The 20503-nt window shown below is 37.1% G+C and overlaps 1 protein-coding gene across 2 annotated transcripts in view; it reads right to left on the bottom strand.

The window, feature by feature from the left end:
• LOC150098311 (stomatin-2-like) overlaps positions 1–20503 on the bottom strand; it is a 255342-nt gene that overhangs the window by 198516 nt on the left and 36323 nt on the right. Inside the window, exon 2 of one of the 2 annotated variants that reach the window (XM_090405441.1) lies at positions 4857–4970. In XM_090405441.1, coding sequence (XP_090261567.1) covers positions 4857–4970 — 114 coding nt within the window. Of the gene's footprint in view, positions 1–123; positions 237–4856; positions 4971–20503 lie in introns of those variants that run through there. The other variant, XM_090405443.1, reaches the window with a different exon arrangement.

Below are 20503 nucleotides of genomic sequence, written 5' to 3'. Positions count from 1 at the left end.
TCTTAGTATTGCTGCTTGGTGGAATGCAAACATTCGCTTAAAATGAATGTTTCTTCCACATTCGCAAGGTGGTCAACAAACCTAACTTTCCACTTTCGTTCCGTATATCTTACTGATACTCACCTGTGCGGCCAAAGACTACCGGCGTCGTCGGCAAAGGACTTTTCGACTTTTCTGTCATCGCCGAAAGCATGTCGACATTCTTGTGTTGGCGAAAGCAGCGCCGACTGACGTATTAATGGATTTGTAGCCGGTGGTTTCTCACGATCACGGCGCGTGCGTGCCCCGGGAGTCACCAGAAGGCTAATTGCAAACAAACGCCGAGGATCTCCTTAGAAACGAATCGGGGGGGGGGGACAAAGAAAGAAAGAAAAGGGATGATCGGGCCTTATTTCATTAAATGAACCGAAGAAAAACAAGAAAAAAATCGCGTGGGAAGAGATTTCCGATTCCGGAACAACAGTCTCCGATGGTTTCATTTATCTCCGCTGAAATCGGAAACCACGGACATCTGCAGGACCGAAGCGCCCCACTGCGCATGAGCAGGTGCGGTGTGGATTCGTTGCCGAGAGGAAAAGAGAGACGAAACATCGCGCGAGCCCAAAAGAGGTATCGCTCGGCGACTCTCTTGTCGCAAACGAGCTTTAAGAGTCTTCCCGTTGTGCGAGTGGACAAACATCCCCGCTGGGGACTTCAATCGGCAGAGAACGAGATGACGATGAGGGGAGGGGGAAGAGACTGTTCCCAGGGTTCAATGACTCGTGGATTTTCAAGAACTGTTCAACTACGGCACGGCATTCGAAAGACAACTGAAGTAGTTTGATCGATGATAGTTCAAGTGTTTCGGCGTTCTGTTTTTTTCCCTCCCCCCCCTCATCCAATTGCTTATAAAATTCTGCAGCAGACCAAAAAAGAAATAAATAAAAACTTGCTTTTGAGCGATAATTCCGATAGTTTTCTCACCTTTTGAAGTCAATTCCCGCTTTTCGCGATTTTTACAGGGAAATCAAGGCGCTCGTGTCTTCCACAGGGCTCGAAATCGATGGCTGCTGGCGCGTGTTCCAGGAGTAGCGAAATTTTTATTTTTTCCCGTAACGGTTCCGATCGGCAAGGTTCAGTGACCGTCTGTTGGCGAATTGCCAGCCAGAAAGGACTGCGAGCGGACGTCCAGGGCCTGCACAGATCACGAGGAAGGCTGGGGTAATGAAAGCCCCGCGCACAAAGCTGCAAACATCCCGGCAGCTTAATCCAAACACTGCGAATGAATCCCAGAGTTGAGGGCATCGTTCGAGAGGGATGAGTGTCACGTGATCCGTTGCCGTATTAATTCGAACGGACAAGGTTCCTTGACGTTGGAGGGAACAGGCGGTATTGAAGTAATAACAATCTCGAGGGGAATTCTGCTCCCTCAGCCCCGGAAGAAAAAATTAGTATGGAATACAGAATCCCTCCAAAAGGTTAAATCCCCCCCCCCCCGCAAAAAAAAAGATCCCTGTAGATTACATTTTTTTTCGACATTTTTAAAATAAAAGCGATGCCCAAATGTAAAAAAAATTGCGTTCTAGAACTTGCTGACTGCTTCCCAGAGGCATAGCTAGGGAGGAGCGGAGGGAGCGGTCCGCCCCGGGCGGTACTTTGAATCTTTTTGAACTTTTGCAGTTAATTTTAAAATGCAGTCTAGATAACTCAGCTCCAAATATTGTAATCCTACTGCGAATTTTCCTCACAATTGCTGTAAGTGTTGCTAGTTGTGAGAGGAGTTTTTCTAAATAGAACTGATTAAGAATTACCTACATTACTATGAAATAAACTTCGCCAATGTCATCGACGATTTTGCTAACAGAAAAACAAGAAAAATAACATTTCAGAATGCTGAAATTAAAGTTTTACTTTAAAAATAAACATAGCGTTTTAATTTATTTCCCTATACGTCGTTTTGACTCTTTGTAGATTTTTAGTGTGTATTGAGAGGGGCGACAAACTCAGGGACCGCCCCGGGCGGCAACAGTTCTAGCTACACCACTGCCGCTTCCTTTATTACTTTTGACGTATTCAATAATAATTTATTTAAATTAAATTCTCAATTTTAACAACTTTATTCAGTTGTTCCCAGCAGAATTCTTTGATTAATGATGTCATTAAGTTTTCCTGTTGCCAATGGCGACATATTAATGTTTTCATTGACTCTTTTTCCATCCAGAAAGTTCTGAACGTCCATCACCTCACTCTTAGAGCTGGGAATTGTTTTCTGTCTATTTTTGTAGCTATAATAACCCGACCCACATAGGAAAAAAAGAAAACAAAAGAACAGTATTGATAACAAGACTTTAAATGAAACGCGTTTTCATTCCCAAAAATGAGTAACTACCACAGCGTATTCTGCACGTACGCTACGGATAGTGTAGGTGAGGAGGAGAACGAACTTGCGCACAGCGATTTAGCAACACGCAGCAATTTTCTAACGCTCCCACCCATGTCTCTATACTTTAACATGGCCCATAACAGTGTCATCGTTCCCTTTCAGCAGAGCCCAATGCGGGGTCATTCCATCGTCTCTCAATGTTTCTACGAAGGCATTTTTGTAATCGCAATTTATTGACTGTTGTTGGAAGAGATAAAAAATACAGATTTAAAAGACACACAGTGAAGAAATGATCGCACGTAGTTATAATAAAATGATCCTGTCCATCATATAAGGTGACTCATAAACCCTAAGTGTATATTTTTATTTTGTCTGATTTTGCCATTGAAGAGATCCGATTGAAAGCAAAACTGAAATGACAAATTTCATAAATATCCAAATATCCAAATATCGAGTCGAATGAAACCCGCTTTTGCACTCTCCGTCTAGATTGGCCAACTCTCTTTAGAGTGTATGTTTCAGATTTTAATCGAATTATGCTAATTTGAAACAATATCTATTTGTATTGAAAATATTATGTTTAGAGTAAACCATTTCGAAGAAATGGTATTCATTTTTATTTATTTTTAATCTTATACAGCAATCCCTCGATTAATGCGTTCTTTAAAACATTAAAGAACGGCGCATTAATCGAAAACGCACTAATCGAATATAATAACATTTGGGAAAAAGTATAATTCGTTCCTCACATTTTTTTATTGACTCTTTGTTTCCTGGTTAAAGGAAGACCATGAAGCTGAAAGACAATAAAACATATTCAGAATATAAATTTATCATTCTACTTCTTAACAAAGAATTGAGCTAACGTAGTTTGGCGGGCATTCTGTTTCTTTTTTCTCTCTTCATCAGGATCAGCCTCTAGGAATTACTGCTCAAGATCTTCAGTCGTACGAAAACTATTTCCAGATTGTTTCCGTGAAACCTCTTTGGGCTTCTCAGTGATTAAATTTTCTTCATATTCTTCAGGATCTTCCCGCTGTGCATCTAAATTTAGCAGGTCGAAATCAGTCAATTCCTCAGAATGAGATTTACTTAACTTAGATTCATTTGAAAAGCCTCTAAAATCATTTGCACAACGTGGAAGAATGTGCTTCCCAAAGGGCTCGCATATTGCTCGTGGTAATTTCATTCGACTTTGCGACTGGCTGAGATTTTTCTGATTTGGCCAAAAAAGTCTTGGAAGGCAGTCCCTTCCAAAAAAGGCCGGTTTCATTGACATTAAATATTGGTCAGTCATAACAGCCCCCTTCTTCACACAATTTTCTTCAGAATCTCTGGACAATTTGCCGCCACCTTCTTATCTGCACTTGCAGCTTCGCCTATGATTAGAACATCATGCAGGTTATTTCTCTTTTTGAGACGCTCAAACCACCCAGCACTAGTGTGGATTTCTTATTCTTTTCCATCATTCATAGCCCATTCTTTCAAGGTTGCAAAGAGATGTAATGCTTTTGATTTAATAAGATCAGTGCCTAGCGGGATCAGTTTTTGATTACAATCTTCCATCTATGTCAGTGTTTCTTAACGTGGGGCGTACGCCCCACAAGGGGGCAATTTGAATATATTTAGGGACAATTAGAAAATGTACATGCACATTTTTATATTATACTTTTTCAGAACTTGGCTAACTATTATGCTAAAGGAGAAGCATCAAAATCTTTGAGACGTTGAGGTGGGGCATGATCCAAAAAACGTTGAGAAACACTGATCCATGTAGAAAGAAGTCTCTCTAATTCAATCATGGATCAGTGTTTCTCAACGTTTTTTGGATCATGCCCCACCTCAACGTCTCAAAGATTTTGATGCTTCTCCTTTAGCATAATAGTTAGCCAAGTTCTGAAAATTTATGTCGTTTGCTAATTATAATATTTTGCTTCAAGATATGATCATCAAAATGTTATAATTAGCAAACGACATAAATTTTGGCGGTAAATTTTGGCGGCCATTAAAAAAATAACTTTGTAAAATGTTTTAAATCGGTAACTAAATGATTTCATCATGGCGAGTGATTTGTTTTAAATAGTTAGCCATAAAAAAATGTATAGATACATAGAAAATTTTTAAAATCTGTAACATTTTTTTTCAAGATGTGTGTAGGCGCACTAATCGAATTTGGGTATAGAAAAAAAGTGACGCACTAATCGGGGGCGCATTAATCGAGGGATTGCACTACTTCCCCCTACCAAAACATTAATCATCCAAAATATTTTATCTTAAAAATCTGTTTACAAGCGCATGCGTGCGCAGTTATGTTGTCTGTCAAAACTGCGCATGCACTCGTCTGTAAACAGATCTTTAGATCAGTTAGCTACTGGGATGATCGGCAAATGATTAAAAATAAATAAATAAAATGAATATAATTTCTTAATAAATTTGTTGCTTCTAAAAACGATTTCTTTACCAACTTTTATACAGGGGCAAAAAAAAAACTCACGTTCCTCCAGACCTATGATATCGTGAAGTCCCACTTTTGTTTGTTCCGATGAAGTTCCCCGATGAGGAGGTAATAGATAGGCGGCGCCACTGTCCATGTCTGATTTGCCACCGCCTGTAAATAAAAAAATAAATAAATAAGTAAATAAAATCCTATAGTTCATGTAACATGATTTTCATAAAAAAGAATACTGTATTACAGTCAGTCATCAGCCCAAGTTCACAAGTCTAATTAATGAAACAGGGAATGGCAATTCAAAGCCGATGATGGAGTGATAATAATATTAAAAACTGCTTTCGTCTTTTAATGTACAAAAATAACTAAAAATAAAATAAAAGGGGTGACTGATTTGAAAAATGCAAAGCAAAAGCATTCATCAGCTAATATCTTTTTACGTGATGTTTGAAACAGCAAACAGCACTAAAATAATAATAAATTCTAATTAGAAATTTGCTTTTCCTTTATGCACGCAGACAAGAAGTGGGGTGCAATTATTATCCGGGATAAAGGGAAAGACGTTTGAAATCACTCTTAAGGGATACATAAATATTTGTAGAGATGTGAGATAATGTGTGAAAAAAAAGTGTGGTAATCTCAAGATGATTCTTAAATTTCCTTATGTTTTAGAACTCAAAGTTTCAGAACTCAAACTGTTTCAGACAATAATATGCGTTAGGGTTTGGGGATCATGAGATGGCTACGATTGTTTGCTGTATTAAGGGCCATCTCTACTGACGGTGCAACACGTGCATTTGCACGAGGCGACAAGTTTTGGGGGCGCAAAATCGGCCTAAACTCTACGAAAAATAAATCATAAAAAAGTCATTTATTCCTTCTCTGTTGAAATCAGACTTCAGGATGTCGTTAGTTAAATTTTTAAATAATAAAACTTCATTGTACTGTATATGTTTTAAAAAATCATAATAATTTAAAATAATATAGTATTATGTTGCATTTAATATTGCAGTATCAGTGTTAATATTAGATGGCGTGACAATAGCAAAACACCTCTCTTGCATTTATTTCCGATTCCATTGTTGACCGTGAGTTGACCTTGACCTCAGGATAAATCTCATTTACTCAATGAGACCGAAGATCGTAATGAGAGAATTAGTTAATAGGAAAGCAATTAAAGAAATAGAATCAAAATACATAAATCCAGTTGTGCAGTGATATTGTTAACAATAATTTTTGGATACAGTTATTAGGATTTGGCTTTTACAATAACTTTAACATTCCAATATGTCTGATAAAAGAAAAAACTATCAGCTGCAGAATATCGCAAACGAAAATCGGAAAAAGAACGTGAAAGTACAAGAGAAAATATAAGCGAAAGGACCGAAACCAAAGTATTTCTAATTTCGATGCCAATAATGTCGATATTAGTAACATTTGATTTTAATTACCCATGCAGATGCACTTTTTCAGAACAAAATTCCACCGATAAAGATTTAATTGTCTCTCTTTCTGTAAAAAATATAGTTTATGCTAATTTTTCATTAACTTATGAATTTTTATTAGCTAATGCTACTATTTAGAATTTATGATCAGACATGTTGAAGCCTAGCTTAATATCATGGCTTTTAAGACGTCATTAAAATAGTTTTTTTAGGGGGAAGGGGCAGCAAAATATGCTATTGATTGCACGGGGAGACAAAATTGCTAGGGCCGGCACTGGCTGTACTCCCCCCCCACGACGCCGTGAAAAATCATCGATAGCCATGAGCTCAGCTATTGCTAAAACTAAGAGTGGTGATTAGCTTCCTACCGATTTGCAAGAGGGTAAAGGAACTCTGCCTACTCCATTTGGAGGATAAAAAACCTGTAGAAGATTTATTTATTTATGGAATAACCATAACTGTTAAAGGAACGTGATTTTTTAAAATATCAACTTTATTCATAGATGATTACGATTTAGAGGCCAAACAGTTAAATGCGTACAGTGTGGCTCAATTTATAAAAAACCAATAAATTCATTTATAAATTGAAACATTTTTCAAACTCGCAAATCACATTTTTTTTATCTACAAACAAATAAAAAAAACTGACACTTCCAAATTTTGTGATCCCAAAAATTAGACTCTTTCATTTTTTCTGCGTTCCTGGGGGAAGGATTTGTTGCCTTGCCTAACCAAATTCATTCACTGACATGTCGTTCTGTTTCCATTGCTTCAATAACATGACTTATTTAACTGCGTATACAAAAATAAAGAGAGAAATAAAGTAAAGAATATGACACTTCTCAGAACACAGCAGCTCCTGTCAAGTGACAGGAAAGGATGCCTTGAGGCAGCATGTGAGGGCGCTAGATTCCCCCCCACACACACACAAAGTTTTTCTTCCTTCCTTTGCGTGCGATGTCTTGCAGCGTATCGCCCACGTGCAATATGCCTTTATCCAATCGCATGGAAGATCGATATACTGAAGCATTGATTTCTTAGCCTCGACTAAAACAACTTCTCTCGTCCCGATCAGCGATGGTTTGTAGCACGCACTCATCCATAATACCTTCCAGGTATTATGGAGTTTTTCTTTACATACAAACTTTGTACCGGGGGATTGCGCTACTTAGGCAACTAGATTTGTTTCTTGGAGATTTTTTTCCTTTTCCTTTTTTTTTTTTTTTTTTTGTCACCACTTCATGAAGTTAAAGATAAACGGAGTGGGAGATGCATTTCTTGTAGAACCAAATAATACAGGAATTTCCCTACTGAGCGTTCCAAACATGATTTATGCAAATATACTTAAAAAGAGGCTAAAAAGGTGTGTAAGAGAAATTCGAAGGAAAAGCTGGGTTTAGGCTAAATAGAAGTTGTCAAAATTGTCTGCGGAAATACTGCTGGTGGTGGTGGTGGGCGGTAGTATAGTTATGGTTATAATGAGCTGTAGAGTGGGTGCCCTCCCTCGATAAGTCTATGGACTCCCTGGAGGTGTCATATAATAATAATAATAATAATAATAATAATAATAATAATAATAATAATAATAATAATCAGATTTTCCTTACGACAATAGTTGAGAAATTATGGGACTATAATAAGGATATGTATTTATGTTTTGTAGATCTGAAAAAGGCATAAAAAAGCTGTCAATAAGAAGACTGAGTAAATAGGACATTCCATCTAGCAATATATAAATGAATTGGAAATTAGCGCTCAGAATTGAAGGAAGTACATGAAATGGTTTGATGTTAAATCGGGTATAAGACAAGGGTGCGTGCGTATTATCTGCACTAGTATTCGTTATCTATAATGAAGCAAATCTGATATCGAAATTGGAGGTGTTAATCTCAGCACTTGACGTTATACGCCTAAGAAAATGCAGCACAAATCTGCAAGATTCCTTAACTAAAATGAATCATGCTGTTTGGCATGAAAATCAGCAATAAAATTAGCAAAGTTTTCAATGCAGGAACATTGAAAACTTTGCATCCTGAATGGGAATCCCATAGAACAAATAAAGCATTTAGACACTATTTTCAGAGAAGACAGTTAAAATATGAAAAAAAAAAAAAAACAGAATAAGCAAAGCTGGTTAGGTGAGGAATATCAGCTGAATAAATCTATTCGGTGAGAATTGAATTATTCATCTGAGAATCGAGTGAATATCAAATACTAGGACAGCTGTTTGATGAAAAGTGTTCAAACTAACTTTAATTTATGAATCTGAGAACTGTGTTAGACATAAAACATTTGATGAAACGCCGAAGATCACAGAAATGAAAGGTCCGAGAATCATTAGAGACGTCGAACTCTGATGTCACCAATTACAGAATCCTATTAAAGATGATATTACGAAGGAACTTGACATTGTTAGCAATCAGGAATGTCCGAATAAAGCTAATCTGCTAATCTCGGTTGGTAGGAAGAGTGAGAAGTATATGATGCTGTTGGTAGTGCCTTAGTAGATCGAAGTTTTAAATGGGATCGTGTTTAGAATGACGAAGAGATTGATTTGACAGAATGCAGGAGGCACTGTTGTATACGTATGCAAATTTCCAGGCTGCGAATTACTTATCACTGGAATAAGAGAGCATAAAAAGGCGATATTAAACAAGAGCCAACATTAGAGGCAAACTGCAGAACAATCACAACCAGGGGACCATTTGATATCCAATTTGGACCAAATTATTTTTATCTGGCGAAAGTCAGAGGATACATTGAGTGTTGAGTATTTGGAATGTTTTTCTTTTTTTTTTGGGGGGGGGGGAGGATTTACCAAGTTAGATATGCAAGCATTTGAACAAAAGTATAAAGCTAGCTGACTAACTTTTACTGTGAGCAACAATAACAGCAAAACCACCAGGATGTAAAAGAAGCGGCAACAGAAGTTATAGACAAAATGTTTTTAACAATAACTCTGGCAAGAGATCGGAAGGAGTGAATGCTACTTGGACACGATGCAAGTTTCCTGCTTTTGACCCTTTCATAATTAGTTTTGGATGTTGTCAGTTTTCTTGCATCTATTTCGGGCTTTGAAATAAGCAGTGGAGGAAGATGAAGATTGGGATTCAAGTCTCGTTCTTCTGGTTCTTCCCATTTATAGCCAAGTCAGTAAAAGAAAGAACAAAAACCGAAAATATGAATGTCATCCTTTTTAGGAACGGGTTGCATGCTAGTACACTAATTTGTAGGCTTCAAATCACTGTAATCGGGAATACGTTTCTATACTACCAGTAAAGATTACTTCATTGACGTCAGTACATACGTTTGAGTACTGAAACATAAAAGGCCAAAAACAATAATCCAACCATCGGAAAGAGGATTAGAAGATCAACCCACTCGATATTCTTAAAATGTACGTGTGTTGAGGCTTAAGTGCTCTGAAGAATTCGTGTTGGAGGTTTAATGGAATATTAACAGCACTGAGAAAGGATTAAAACTAATTTTAATACTTCCAATATTTCGTTTCCATCACAGGCCAGATTGACCATAATCGTGTTTGCAGATTTAAGAACTGTGTTCTTCTAACCAGATGGATGCTGACCTGCCTGTTTGTCCGAAATGGGCAATTTTACAGGAACAAGGTACTCTATATACACCAGGAACTGATAGAGGAGGGAGCTGGTCTTTAGTGGAGCGGTTAAGGGTAACAAGTTTACGGTGGGGCTTAAAAGCTGTATTGAGGTTGTACTTTTTTAATGATCTGGCTATTTTTTCTGAAGTACCACGGATGTAAGGAATGGTGATGGCATTTCTGAAGTCCTTCTGAAGAGATGGACGGGGAATGGGAAAGGACTTGATTATTTTTTTAATTCTATAGTCATTACATATTATAAACACAACACCTTCCTTTCCAATGGCTATAATGACTATAGAATTAAAAAAATAATCAAGTCCTTTCCAATTCCCCGTCCATCTCTTCAGAAGGACTTCAGAAATGCCATCACCATTCCTTACATCCGTGGTACTTCAGAAAAAATAGTCAAATCATTAAAAAAGTACAACCTCTATACAGCTTTTAAGCCCCACCGTAAACTTGCTACCCTTATCCGCTTCACTAAAGACCAGCTCCCTCCTCTATCAGTTCCTGGTGTATTAGAGTACCTTGTTCCTGTAAATTTTCCTACTTCGGACAAACAGGCAGGTCAGCATCCATCTGGTTAGAAGAACACAGCTCTTACATCTGCAAACACGATTATGGTCAATCTGGCCTTGCAGACCATGTTTTGGATACATCCCACAGGATCTCCTGGAAAAAAACTACCATGCTCCACCATAGTAAGTTCAAAAAAGAAAGACTATTCTTTGAATCTGCATCTGTACTCAGGAATCAACCTAATTTAAACAAATATGGTTGCATTAAACTTCCCAAAAATTGGGAAACTTTAATTATGAGAGATCCCTCTTTACATCCCAGGCCACCTGCAAATGCCCATAGAGGGCGCACCACCTATATAGGACTTTAGTTTCACTTTGTATTGTATTTATGTGTGTGTTGTTACAAAAAGTTTTTGTAATCCCCGAAGATGTCTCTGTGACGGAGCGAAATATTGGAAGTATTAAAATTAGTTTTAATCCTTTCTCAGTGCTGTTAATATTCCATTAAACCTCTAACATGAATTCTTAGAATGTACAATGCAAGACAACTCTTGAATAAGAGCAGTTGGGTGAGTGTTGTTCCGAAAAATTGCTAATAAGCATTAAAAAAAAAACGTGGTCCCAATACCCGATAAAAGGCACATTTATTGTAAAGCCTTCGTTTAAATAATGAAAAAGCAAATTACAAGTTCTTGGAAATATTTATCCTCTCATTAGAGTTTTATACAGAAATACCTCTTTTGTGAATGTCTGTTGCACGAGCCCACATTTTCTTTTTAAAACTTGCTTAAACAGAGTTTTAATTGTTTGTTATGCATCCTGCGCGAGATTCTATAGCGTTACTCAGTGTTAACTGGGTCTGCATAACCCAGGAAATGCTCATAGTTCCTCAAGTGAAGAATCTAGAAATGTACCTTTGTGGACATCGTGTATCCAGATGACCTTTGGTTGCACTGTGGAAAGGTGCTGTGGTCTCAGTTCATTGCCCTATTCAGCAAGCCTTTGAGGGGGGGGGGGGATATTCTAGGGAAAGCAGATATAAATCTCCTGAAAGGTCGCCAAATGTTCATCTGAGATAGCATGAGCAAATGAGAGTGGAAGTAAAGGGATCTCTAGTCCGTAGGTCCAAGAACCATTGACAGAACCGCGAGTCTGTGAAGAAGTTGGGGGAGGGGGGTGGAAGGGATTGTTTCAATGCACATAGAAAGCATAAGACGTAAATAATAATGCTAAACAAAAAATGAGAGTAGATGCTTTTGCTTCACGATCAGGGCAATGAAAGGGAACGAACAAATGGTGGCGAATTTTTCTTTATTGAACGAATCAGTCGTCATGACTAGTTAAATGCAGAAAAATTGTGCACACTTATTACGACATTGAACGCAGTGACTAGCACGAACATCGGTGCGTGTTTTTCTCGTGATCAATCCATTCCTTTGTTCAAGTTTCTTCCAGGGGGTATGAAACGTCACAACAACACAACCGAAACACACCAGCAGAAAGACATCTGAAGAAGAAATCATTTCCACAATCATGTTCGGTGGAACTTTTTTATTGTTTTGATCCCCATTCCAGCCGAACAAGCTTCGGTATTACACATATCAAGATATAGCCCAAAAGGCTTTAGTTTGGTAAATTACATCATACATGATGAGGATAATATTAAAGATCCGACATGTTTTTTATAGCCAAATGGTAAAATTTTGAAACTTTTTTCATTTTATTTGGCTATAAAAAAAGATGATGGGATTTTAATATCCTCATTATGCACGTAAAGCATTTTCAAGAGGGAGACACAGCAGTACACACCAAAGTCTCCATTCTTCCAACGTAACTGATGGAAAAGTGTCTGATGCCTATTAATTGCACGTGTTCTTCTAGCCGGTTTCCTAGTTTGCAAAATGAAAAACCTTAGCTTTTGGGAAAAGAAAGTCTGCCACCTCGTTGCAGCTTACGTAAACTCGACAGAAAATGGAAAAGAGGAAAAATTGTTTTAAAAGCGGGTGAACCGAGAGGAAGAAAGGCTTGTTGTCTGAATTTGGAGTCGAGCTGTTATCGGGTGTTGAACACTTCTGCACGTGTGCGTGTGTTTATTTAGAGGATAGTTGGGAGAATCATCTGTGCGAATTCAGATGAACATTACCCATGGAACTCTTCATAGGCAATGCAAACAGCAGAATAAAGGTCTGTGTGAAAGTGCATTGATTAAATTGGTGACACTCTGGTCATGTGTGTGTGTGTGTGTGTGTGAATTCCAACACCAAAAGGTTGTACACTTACAGAAAAAAACTTGGCTGGTTTAATCCTACAGTAAACTTAGTTATGTTCTGAAATGTAATATATTCTTTCAGTGTTTATTTGGTGTACAGAAAGCCTACCCACACTGGAAGATTCCTCCTTGCATCATTTTAATACCACTCAGTGTAAAACATAAAGAATAATTAAAATGATTACTACACCTCGCAACATGGAGAAGATGAATCAGAACTTAATACCTCAGCCATATCCTGTCTCAAAATGTACACTGGTTGAAAAGAAGTCAATGGACGCCATAGTGTGAGGAACAAACAGCATGGTTCCCACCTTAATAAGATGTAGGACCTTCTTTCGCTGCGATGACTGCAACAATCCTATGGGGCATACTTTCCACAAACGTACGATAACGGTCAATGGGAATTGTGGACCATTCTTCCCGAAGGCATGTAATGGGGTCATGGACTGTTGGGGACGGGCGTTCCTTGACCTCATCCGTCGCTCCAGTTCTTCCCACAGATCAGAGCTTTGTGGAGGCCAGTCAAATGTGGTGGCGTTCATGTCCACATATCACGCTCTTACGACAGCAGCCTTATGAAACGGTGTACTTGCTGAAAGAGACAATAGTCAGTTCTTCCGTAGAAACGCCACAAATGAGAAAGCGTTGCATTGTCCAGGAGGTTCAGGTGGTATCACAAACAGAGGTTTGAGGTCATTATAATCTAAAATTTAACCAAAGAATATGAAATTAAAATATTTTTGTTTAAAATATAAAACACGGACAATTCAAAATAAAACAAACATGCGACGGAACCGGCTTAGAATTGATTGGAATTACGACCGAAAACAACTAAGGCAGTGAATAATAACTGGTGAATGAATATTGCTGTACTATTCTGGCCCACATTTTATGGGAAGAAAAACCACAATTTTCGGGTTCTTCCAACCTTGTATGAGACCGTGTATACTACCTTAACAATTCATTGTATCCTAGATTAGGGTTACGTGCGCTGCTTTTACGATGAAATTAAATCTGAAGGACAAACGTGCAGACCAGTTAAAGTCATCACTGATGAACTGTTTTAAGGAATTTTCTGCATTCTCCGTTTAAAGACTTTTTTAAAGGGTTTGCCTATCTGGATTTCAAACTATTTCGAAATCGTGATGACCAATTTTCGAAAGTAATCTTCAAAAAATGCCAAAAGAAGTGCTGCATCGAAATTCAGTCTTTAGCTAGCACCGGAAGAATTCCCTTTACAGCAAGTTCATTTCTGCCTAGAATGGTAAACGTACCAGGATGAAATGAATTGGTTAAATCCATATTTCCAACATAGATCTTTTCTAACAAGAGGGAGGGTATAGACTTCTGACAGCGTCATCATCGAGACATTGGGCTTTCCAATAAAAGGGTATGTTATTCGCAATTGACTCTAGTCCAATTCCATTATAGGGGTAGTTTATGACTTTCGTACATATGCCGTTATAATTCAACACGTAGGAATGTAATATTTCCTCCCCAGTATCAAACAGCAGGTAAAAATTGAATTTGATTTCGTGTTACTGCAAATATGAAACACACCGATTTCATCAGCATACTTGGATTCTACACGTAAAACAATCTTGGTACTCAGTTAATGCTAAGCTTAATATGGAATGAATTTACTCACATTACGCAACCCACATTTCGGAAAAAAAAAAGTATTTATTTTTTCTTCTCATTTTTAAATGTATGTAAAGAGTTGTTTTTGAAACTTGTTTTATAGTAGCACGGGGCGGTGTTAATAGAGGAAAGAACGACTGGAAATGGACTTCGCATAGAGATGAGATATCATAGGTTCAAAACGTCTGTGTACGATCGAGCTTGAAAAAAAGAAATAAAAGTTGTGTACCCGTTGCTGACCAGGGATTTAACGTTCCATTTGGTAATCTTAAAAAGAAATATGAGAGAATGTAAAAAAATCCTCCAAAGTGTTTAAAAATTTGAAATGCAGGAACGTATTCAAATTATCGGACCTTTCGTCATCTTCTTTCGTTTCAGACTGGTTCCAGAGTTGTTACGGTACTGCCCGATATTTCGAACTAGTTCATTAACGTCACGTTCACATATAATATCCAAGGGTCCTGTTGTTTCCCCTAACGTCGGTGTGCATGAATAAAAAATATGTCAGTTAGGAAGACAATATGGTCTAAAAATCGCAGCCGGTATTTCCCAGCAGCTGACGTGTTGCAGTTGCACAAACTATAAATGAAGTGCATATCAGCGTACTCCTGGTTTGAAAGCTCATCCGTCTTTTCAGTTAGCACAAGATCAACTCGATAACATACAAGAATACGGCTTAGCTCATAGAATGTGTGAAAACACTACGTATTCAGCTCACGATGCATGCACAGTCAAGCAGCTGTGTAGTTGCTAACAACCGAATCGTTACACGATCATTTCTGGAATTGAAATCGAACCCATGCTCATACAACATTTTTTTTAGTCACTCAGTTAATGAATTTCGAAATCTGGAAAAAAAAAAAAAAAAAGAAGCGATTTTCTCCAAAGGTTCCTTCTTCACTTGATATACGTTACTGGGAAAGATTTTTTTGTTTTAAGATCTGGTAACATAATTTCTGAAACGTTGAGGAGAAAATGGAAAATTGAGACATCCCGATTACTTCAGGCAACATTTGAACAGTAAGCAATCAAAAACCATCGCCATTGTTTTAAAATTGTATTTATTTGCTTATTTAGGCGTGGTATCTTTTCCCCTAATTAATCTTACTTAAACATAACGTTTCTGCTTGTTTAGTAACTTAGACTTTCTATTCTGGTTATTGTTTTGTTAATATCTGAGATAGAACTTTAACAGGAACTTTTCCAATTAGTTATGTTAATGAACCACTAATTAATCGAATGACCAAGCTAAGCGAAGTGCTTTCTCTCAACAGAATAGCGATTTATAAACATTCCTTAAAATGTTCTCCGTTCACGAGCCTATTCAAATATTTGGTCGTTGCCAGGATATGCCAATTTCCGTTACCTCAGCAACCAGTTCAAGCAATACACAAAAAGACACCCTACCCACGATTGGGGTCGTACTACGAAATAGTGCGTGTTTCTGAGAAGTGGCCTTTTGCGTTGGCTAGTTCAGTAAACACAGAGAATAACATACTAAAAGCGAAATATTGTTTTTGCCTAAAAAACAAATAAAAAAATAAAGTTCCTATTTCTTGTGATTAATTTTAATAATGTCATGAGATCGCCTCTTGGCTACAGAAACCAATCGTACTAAGATCTTATTGCGAGTCATAATAATACCGAGAGTTATAATACAGTCACAGAAACTAGCTCATCATGAGGGAAACGGTGAGAATGTGTGTGTGTGTAAGTCAGCTATGGTATGCAAACGTGGTTATGAATCTGCTGATGGTGTGGAAATGTACGCTTTGGGTTCAGACTTTTTGAGTGCGTCTCTGGACGGAAAAGAGAAAGTTGCCCAACCTGGAACAAGCAGATTGTAGATGTAAATATACGAAAAAGGCATGATGTGAATTGCTTTTTCTATACACAAATGCTAGGAGCATCAGAAACAAATGCGACAGAGTTCGTTGCCTGAGTGAATATATTTTGGACTTAAGATTATTGGCATCAGCAAAATCATTTGGCTGATGCCAGTGGCTCTCAGAGTCAGATACTTAGATACTTAGGAAGAACAGAAGAAATAGGAGAGGAGGGGGACAGTATTAATGATATCAGATGATTTTTGTCCAGTTGGGGTAGAAATCCCATATAATCAATAATAATGACCCATGTGGAAGTGAGTTTGAGGCCATCTGGTGAAGTCGAGGACAATAGGATGAAATCTATGGTGTTGTTCTGTTGCTGCTGATCTGGTAGTTCAGCGGGTAGATGGCCTCAAACTCACCCTGATGAGTACTAAATGAGTATCCATGGTCAGCGAATTAAATTATCCAACCATTGATTGGGTAGAAGAGAAAGCTCATGATAAGAACGAAGAAGAATTACTGAATGGGAAGGATAGCAGCAATGCATGGGAACTTTTGAAAGGCTTAAATGGGGCAGTATCTGAATTTGTCGCTAGAGTTCGAAGAGCAAACATAATTGGAGTAAAATGGACGTGCAACATATTAAGCAAGACATCCATAAGAAGAAGATTATGTGGAATGAATATCGTGAGAATAAGAGTGAAAATAGTTATGATACAATGCAAAGCACATGCCAGAAAAGTTATGAGTATTGTACGGAAAACTAAATAAATAAGAAAAGAAACTGGCCGTGCAGGCTAAAGGCAAATAAGAAGAATTGTATCGCTATGCTGCAAGTAAAAGAAAAAAATGAAATGTGTAAAAATAGTGAATGTAGATGGCACCCTACTATCAGAAGCAGATGAGGTAGTTCAAACAATGAAGGCTAACTTCACCAAGATCTATCAACCTGGTGTATGTAACATAGTGCAAAGTGCTACTATTGCAGTGGATGAACAGTCAGGGATTCATGTGAATGAGGTTGAGGAGCTGTTGCATAACTTAGATAAGAATTCTGCAATAGGCCACACTGGATATCAAAACGCATACTAAAAAGAATGTTCTTCCGAAATTGGCTTGACCCTGGACATACTTGTACAACACGAGTCGCAGCTTACTAAGATCCCACAGGAATGGAAATAATGTATGATAATTCTGTTGTACAAGGAGGGACAAAAACCGATCTGTCTAACCATTTACCCTAGTTTAGGCTGTAGCATCAATTGGAGAACATGGATTTGAATATAAAATATTGAACTGGATAAGTGGGTGGCTGACGAAAAGGAATCAGAAAGTGGTATGTGGTAGGTGTGAATCTGTCGAATTTAAAGTGACTAGCAGTGTACCCCAGGAATCAGTCCTTGAATCCTTGCTGTTCAATCTCATATCAAATAGATATCGGTCGCTGATGACACGACATTAGTATATCCCGAAACGACCCTTGAGGACCTAGAAAATCGGATTAACCATGATGTATTAAAACTAAATAAGTGGTTTAGCAATAATGCATTTAAAATGAATACCGATAAAACGAGGTATATGTACTTCACGTTAACAGATCAGCTAGATCACAATATAACCATAAAATGGCATGAAACGAAATGAAGTGATATCCACAATTGTAACTTAGCTTAGTCAAAAAAAAAAAAAAAAAGTCATTCAAGTATTTGGGCTTCCACATCGATAGCAATATGAAGTGGAACTCCCACATCACAGTTTTAAAACAAAAAAGTTGAGGTTCGTAATTAACAGAATATGTTAAAAAATTTGTAAATGCAGAAATTTTTAAGATGTTTATACTATTCTTCGATAAATACTTCAGTGAATATCGTTTTACCTTTGGAAGTGGAGATTACTACAACAATCTGCTTCCATTAATACGAATACAAAACAGAATAATTAGAGCTACAGACATTACTAATTTCTTCACATATTCAACTAGTGATCCATTTGCCACTTTTAACATTTTCCATTACAAAACTTTATCTATATAATTGTATTGTATATTATTTGTAAGAAATAACTTTGTAAATTTTTCTGTGTATAATGCAGACTATGATTTACGTTGTCGTCCAAACTTGCCAGTAGTTCCCAAGGAAAACAACGAAACATTTCATAACTCTTTTGAACACCTAGCAACAAGCAGCTACAATAAAATGCCAAAAGAAATAAAGTCTGTAACACAGGTTACATTTTTAGAAACAGATTGAGGCGGAACAAAATAATATTGACTCACGAGGGGTGGCAGAAAAGTTATGATAAATACCTAGAACAAAAAGGACTGGTTTGCGCAATAAGGGAAAGACTTTTTTTTCTCAGAGGATTGCAAATGATGAAGCAGCGTTGCAACAAGTGTATAACACTTCGTGGAGAATATGTAGAATAATGTGTAGGTTACATGGTTCTACCTCAATTCCTTCATGGTGATTAACACAAATTCTCAGCACACCCTCGTATTTTAAACGCATAGTATAGGGAATTACTTTTACATGTACTGATTACTATAAAAATACAAATGTAGGCGACTGCATTTGTATCTTTATAGTAATCACTATAGCTATAGCTCTTGGTTGCACAACTGAACAGTTTCTTTTAGTCTGTTTCTATTTTCTGCTTGCTAATATCAGTTTGTATTCTTCTTAATATTTGTTGCATTTATTGTATTATATTTTCATTTGTACTACTTCTTCATAAATTTCAATTTCAACTTCAGCGAATGACCTGATAGGTGATGTTTAATTGTTTGCAGATGATGGAAAGATAGACAGGGCAATCAGGAATGCTACTGATATAGAACATCTACGGAATAATTTGAATCAGTTGGAACACTGGGCAAAAGATAATGGCTATGCATTCAGTATTGCAAGTGCAAAGTTATGCAATTTTGGGTGATGAAGTTTCAAACGGCATATTATATTGGTATGATTATGCTGCAAGAAACTGATGAGGCTAGGGATCTTGGGGTTAGGGTGGAATTTAATAAAAGTTAATATTTAGGATTTGGAAACTGACTGCCCTTCAGTCTCCAAAAGTTAGGGTTAAAAAGGGGAATAAAATGCATTAGCGAATCTCTTATACGAATCTTTTATCTCGTAAGTTGTTCGAGTCGTTAGTTTTAATTTAAACCGCACTATTTGAGTTATAATTTTAGAATTTTGTCCAAATCAACTAAGACTACTCAAACTGTTTGTATTCTTTTGAGTAATTTGGCAGTTTATATAAAGTAAAAAAAACGAGCTTTATTTTAGTGCTCTCCGGTGAATTAATCTCCAGTGTTTAATCATCCTAAGATCAAAAACGATCCATAAAATTTGTTTATTTTATTTCTTGATTTAAATATCGCAAAAAAAAAAATATTCAAAATGATAATAATAACTCCAACAAATGAAATTTATTGTTAACACCAGTGTTAAGATCTGTTGTTCGATTGAACCTTTTAATGGTAAAAATATTCTAATATAATTTTATATGTAATAAATAAACTGCAGTTCAACTGTTGATGTCGCGCAATACAAAACTCCATTACGAAAAGTACACAAGAAAACGAATGGCTACACGCTACCTCTAGTATAATGAGCGAATGGATTCATCGTACAAGTGAATGAAATATGTGTAGTACATGGAAGCGATATCGGATTTTATTTAAACTTGTGCCAAAAAAGTAGAGATTATGTTGAGGCAATTACAGTGATGACAGTCCCTATTCGCTGACGTCAGAATTACTTCTGGAAATTGGACCGTGTGCGTGCGTGTGCCAACAAGAAGGCCGACAAAGACAATGGTTTCCGAAAACACTTGTCACGTGAACCTCGTCATGCGTGACTTTTTTTCTTAAATTAAAATTTAAGAACTAATTCAAAGAACTAAATGTTGTCTGAATAGAATGGGCCATACTTTGACTTAACGAGTAGAAAGTTAGCAGTTCGTGTTAATTTATTTAACGGTATTAATTCACAACATGGGAATAATAAGAAAATAATATTTATTTCACTTATTTGCTGATATTTCGCTGGTATTACATCAGCATTTTCAGAGCACAAAAACAGTTTGTCACAGTACGCGAAATAACCATTTGGTATAACAGTGGTGCTAGTTTATAAAAAAAATTGTAACGGACCACATAAGGAATTAACTCCTAATTGATGCCATCTGTTGTTGGATAAAGAAAAAAAAGCATTAATTTGATCTTAAAATGGCGTTTCCCAGAAAACGGACGAAAGTTGCCAGTTTGATATGTGGTTTAAATGTGATGAGGAGTTGATATTTAAAAAAACAGCTCCTTACCACATTTACATTTAAACGATGTATCAGATTGGCAGCTGG

This window comes from Typopeltis vanoorti, chromosome 15 (assembly GCF_054136105.1).
Source record: "Typopeltis vanoorti isolate ZY-2024b chromosome 15, IOZ_Tvanoo_1.0, whole genome shotgun sequence".
Taxonomy (NCBI): domain Eukaryota; kingdom Metazoa; phylum Arthropoda; class Arachnida; order Uropygi; family Thelyphonidae; genus Typopeltis; species Typopeltis vanoorti.
This window is presented reverse-complemented; position numbering and strand designations above follow the sequence as displayed.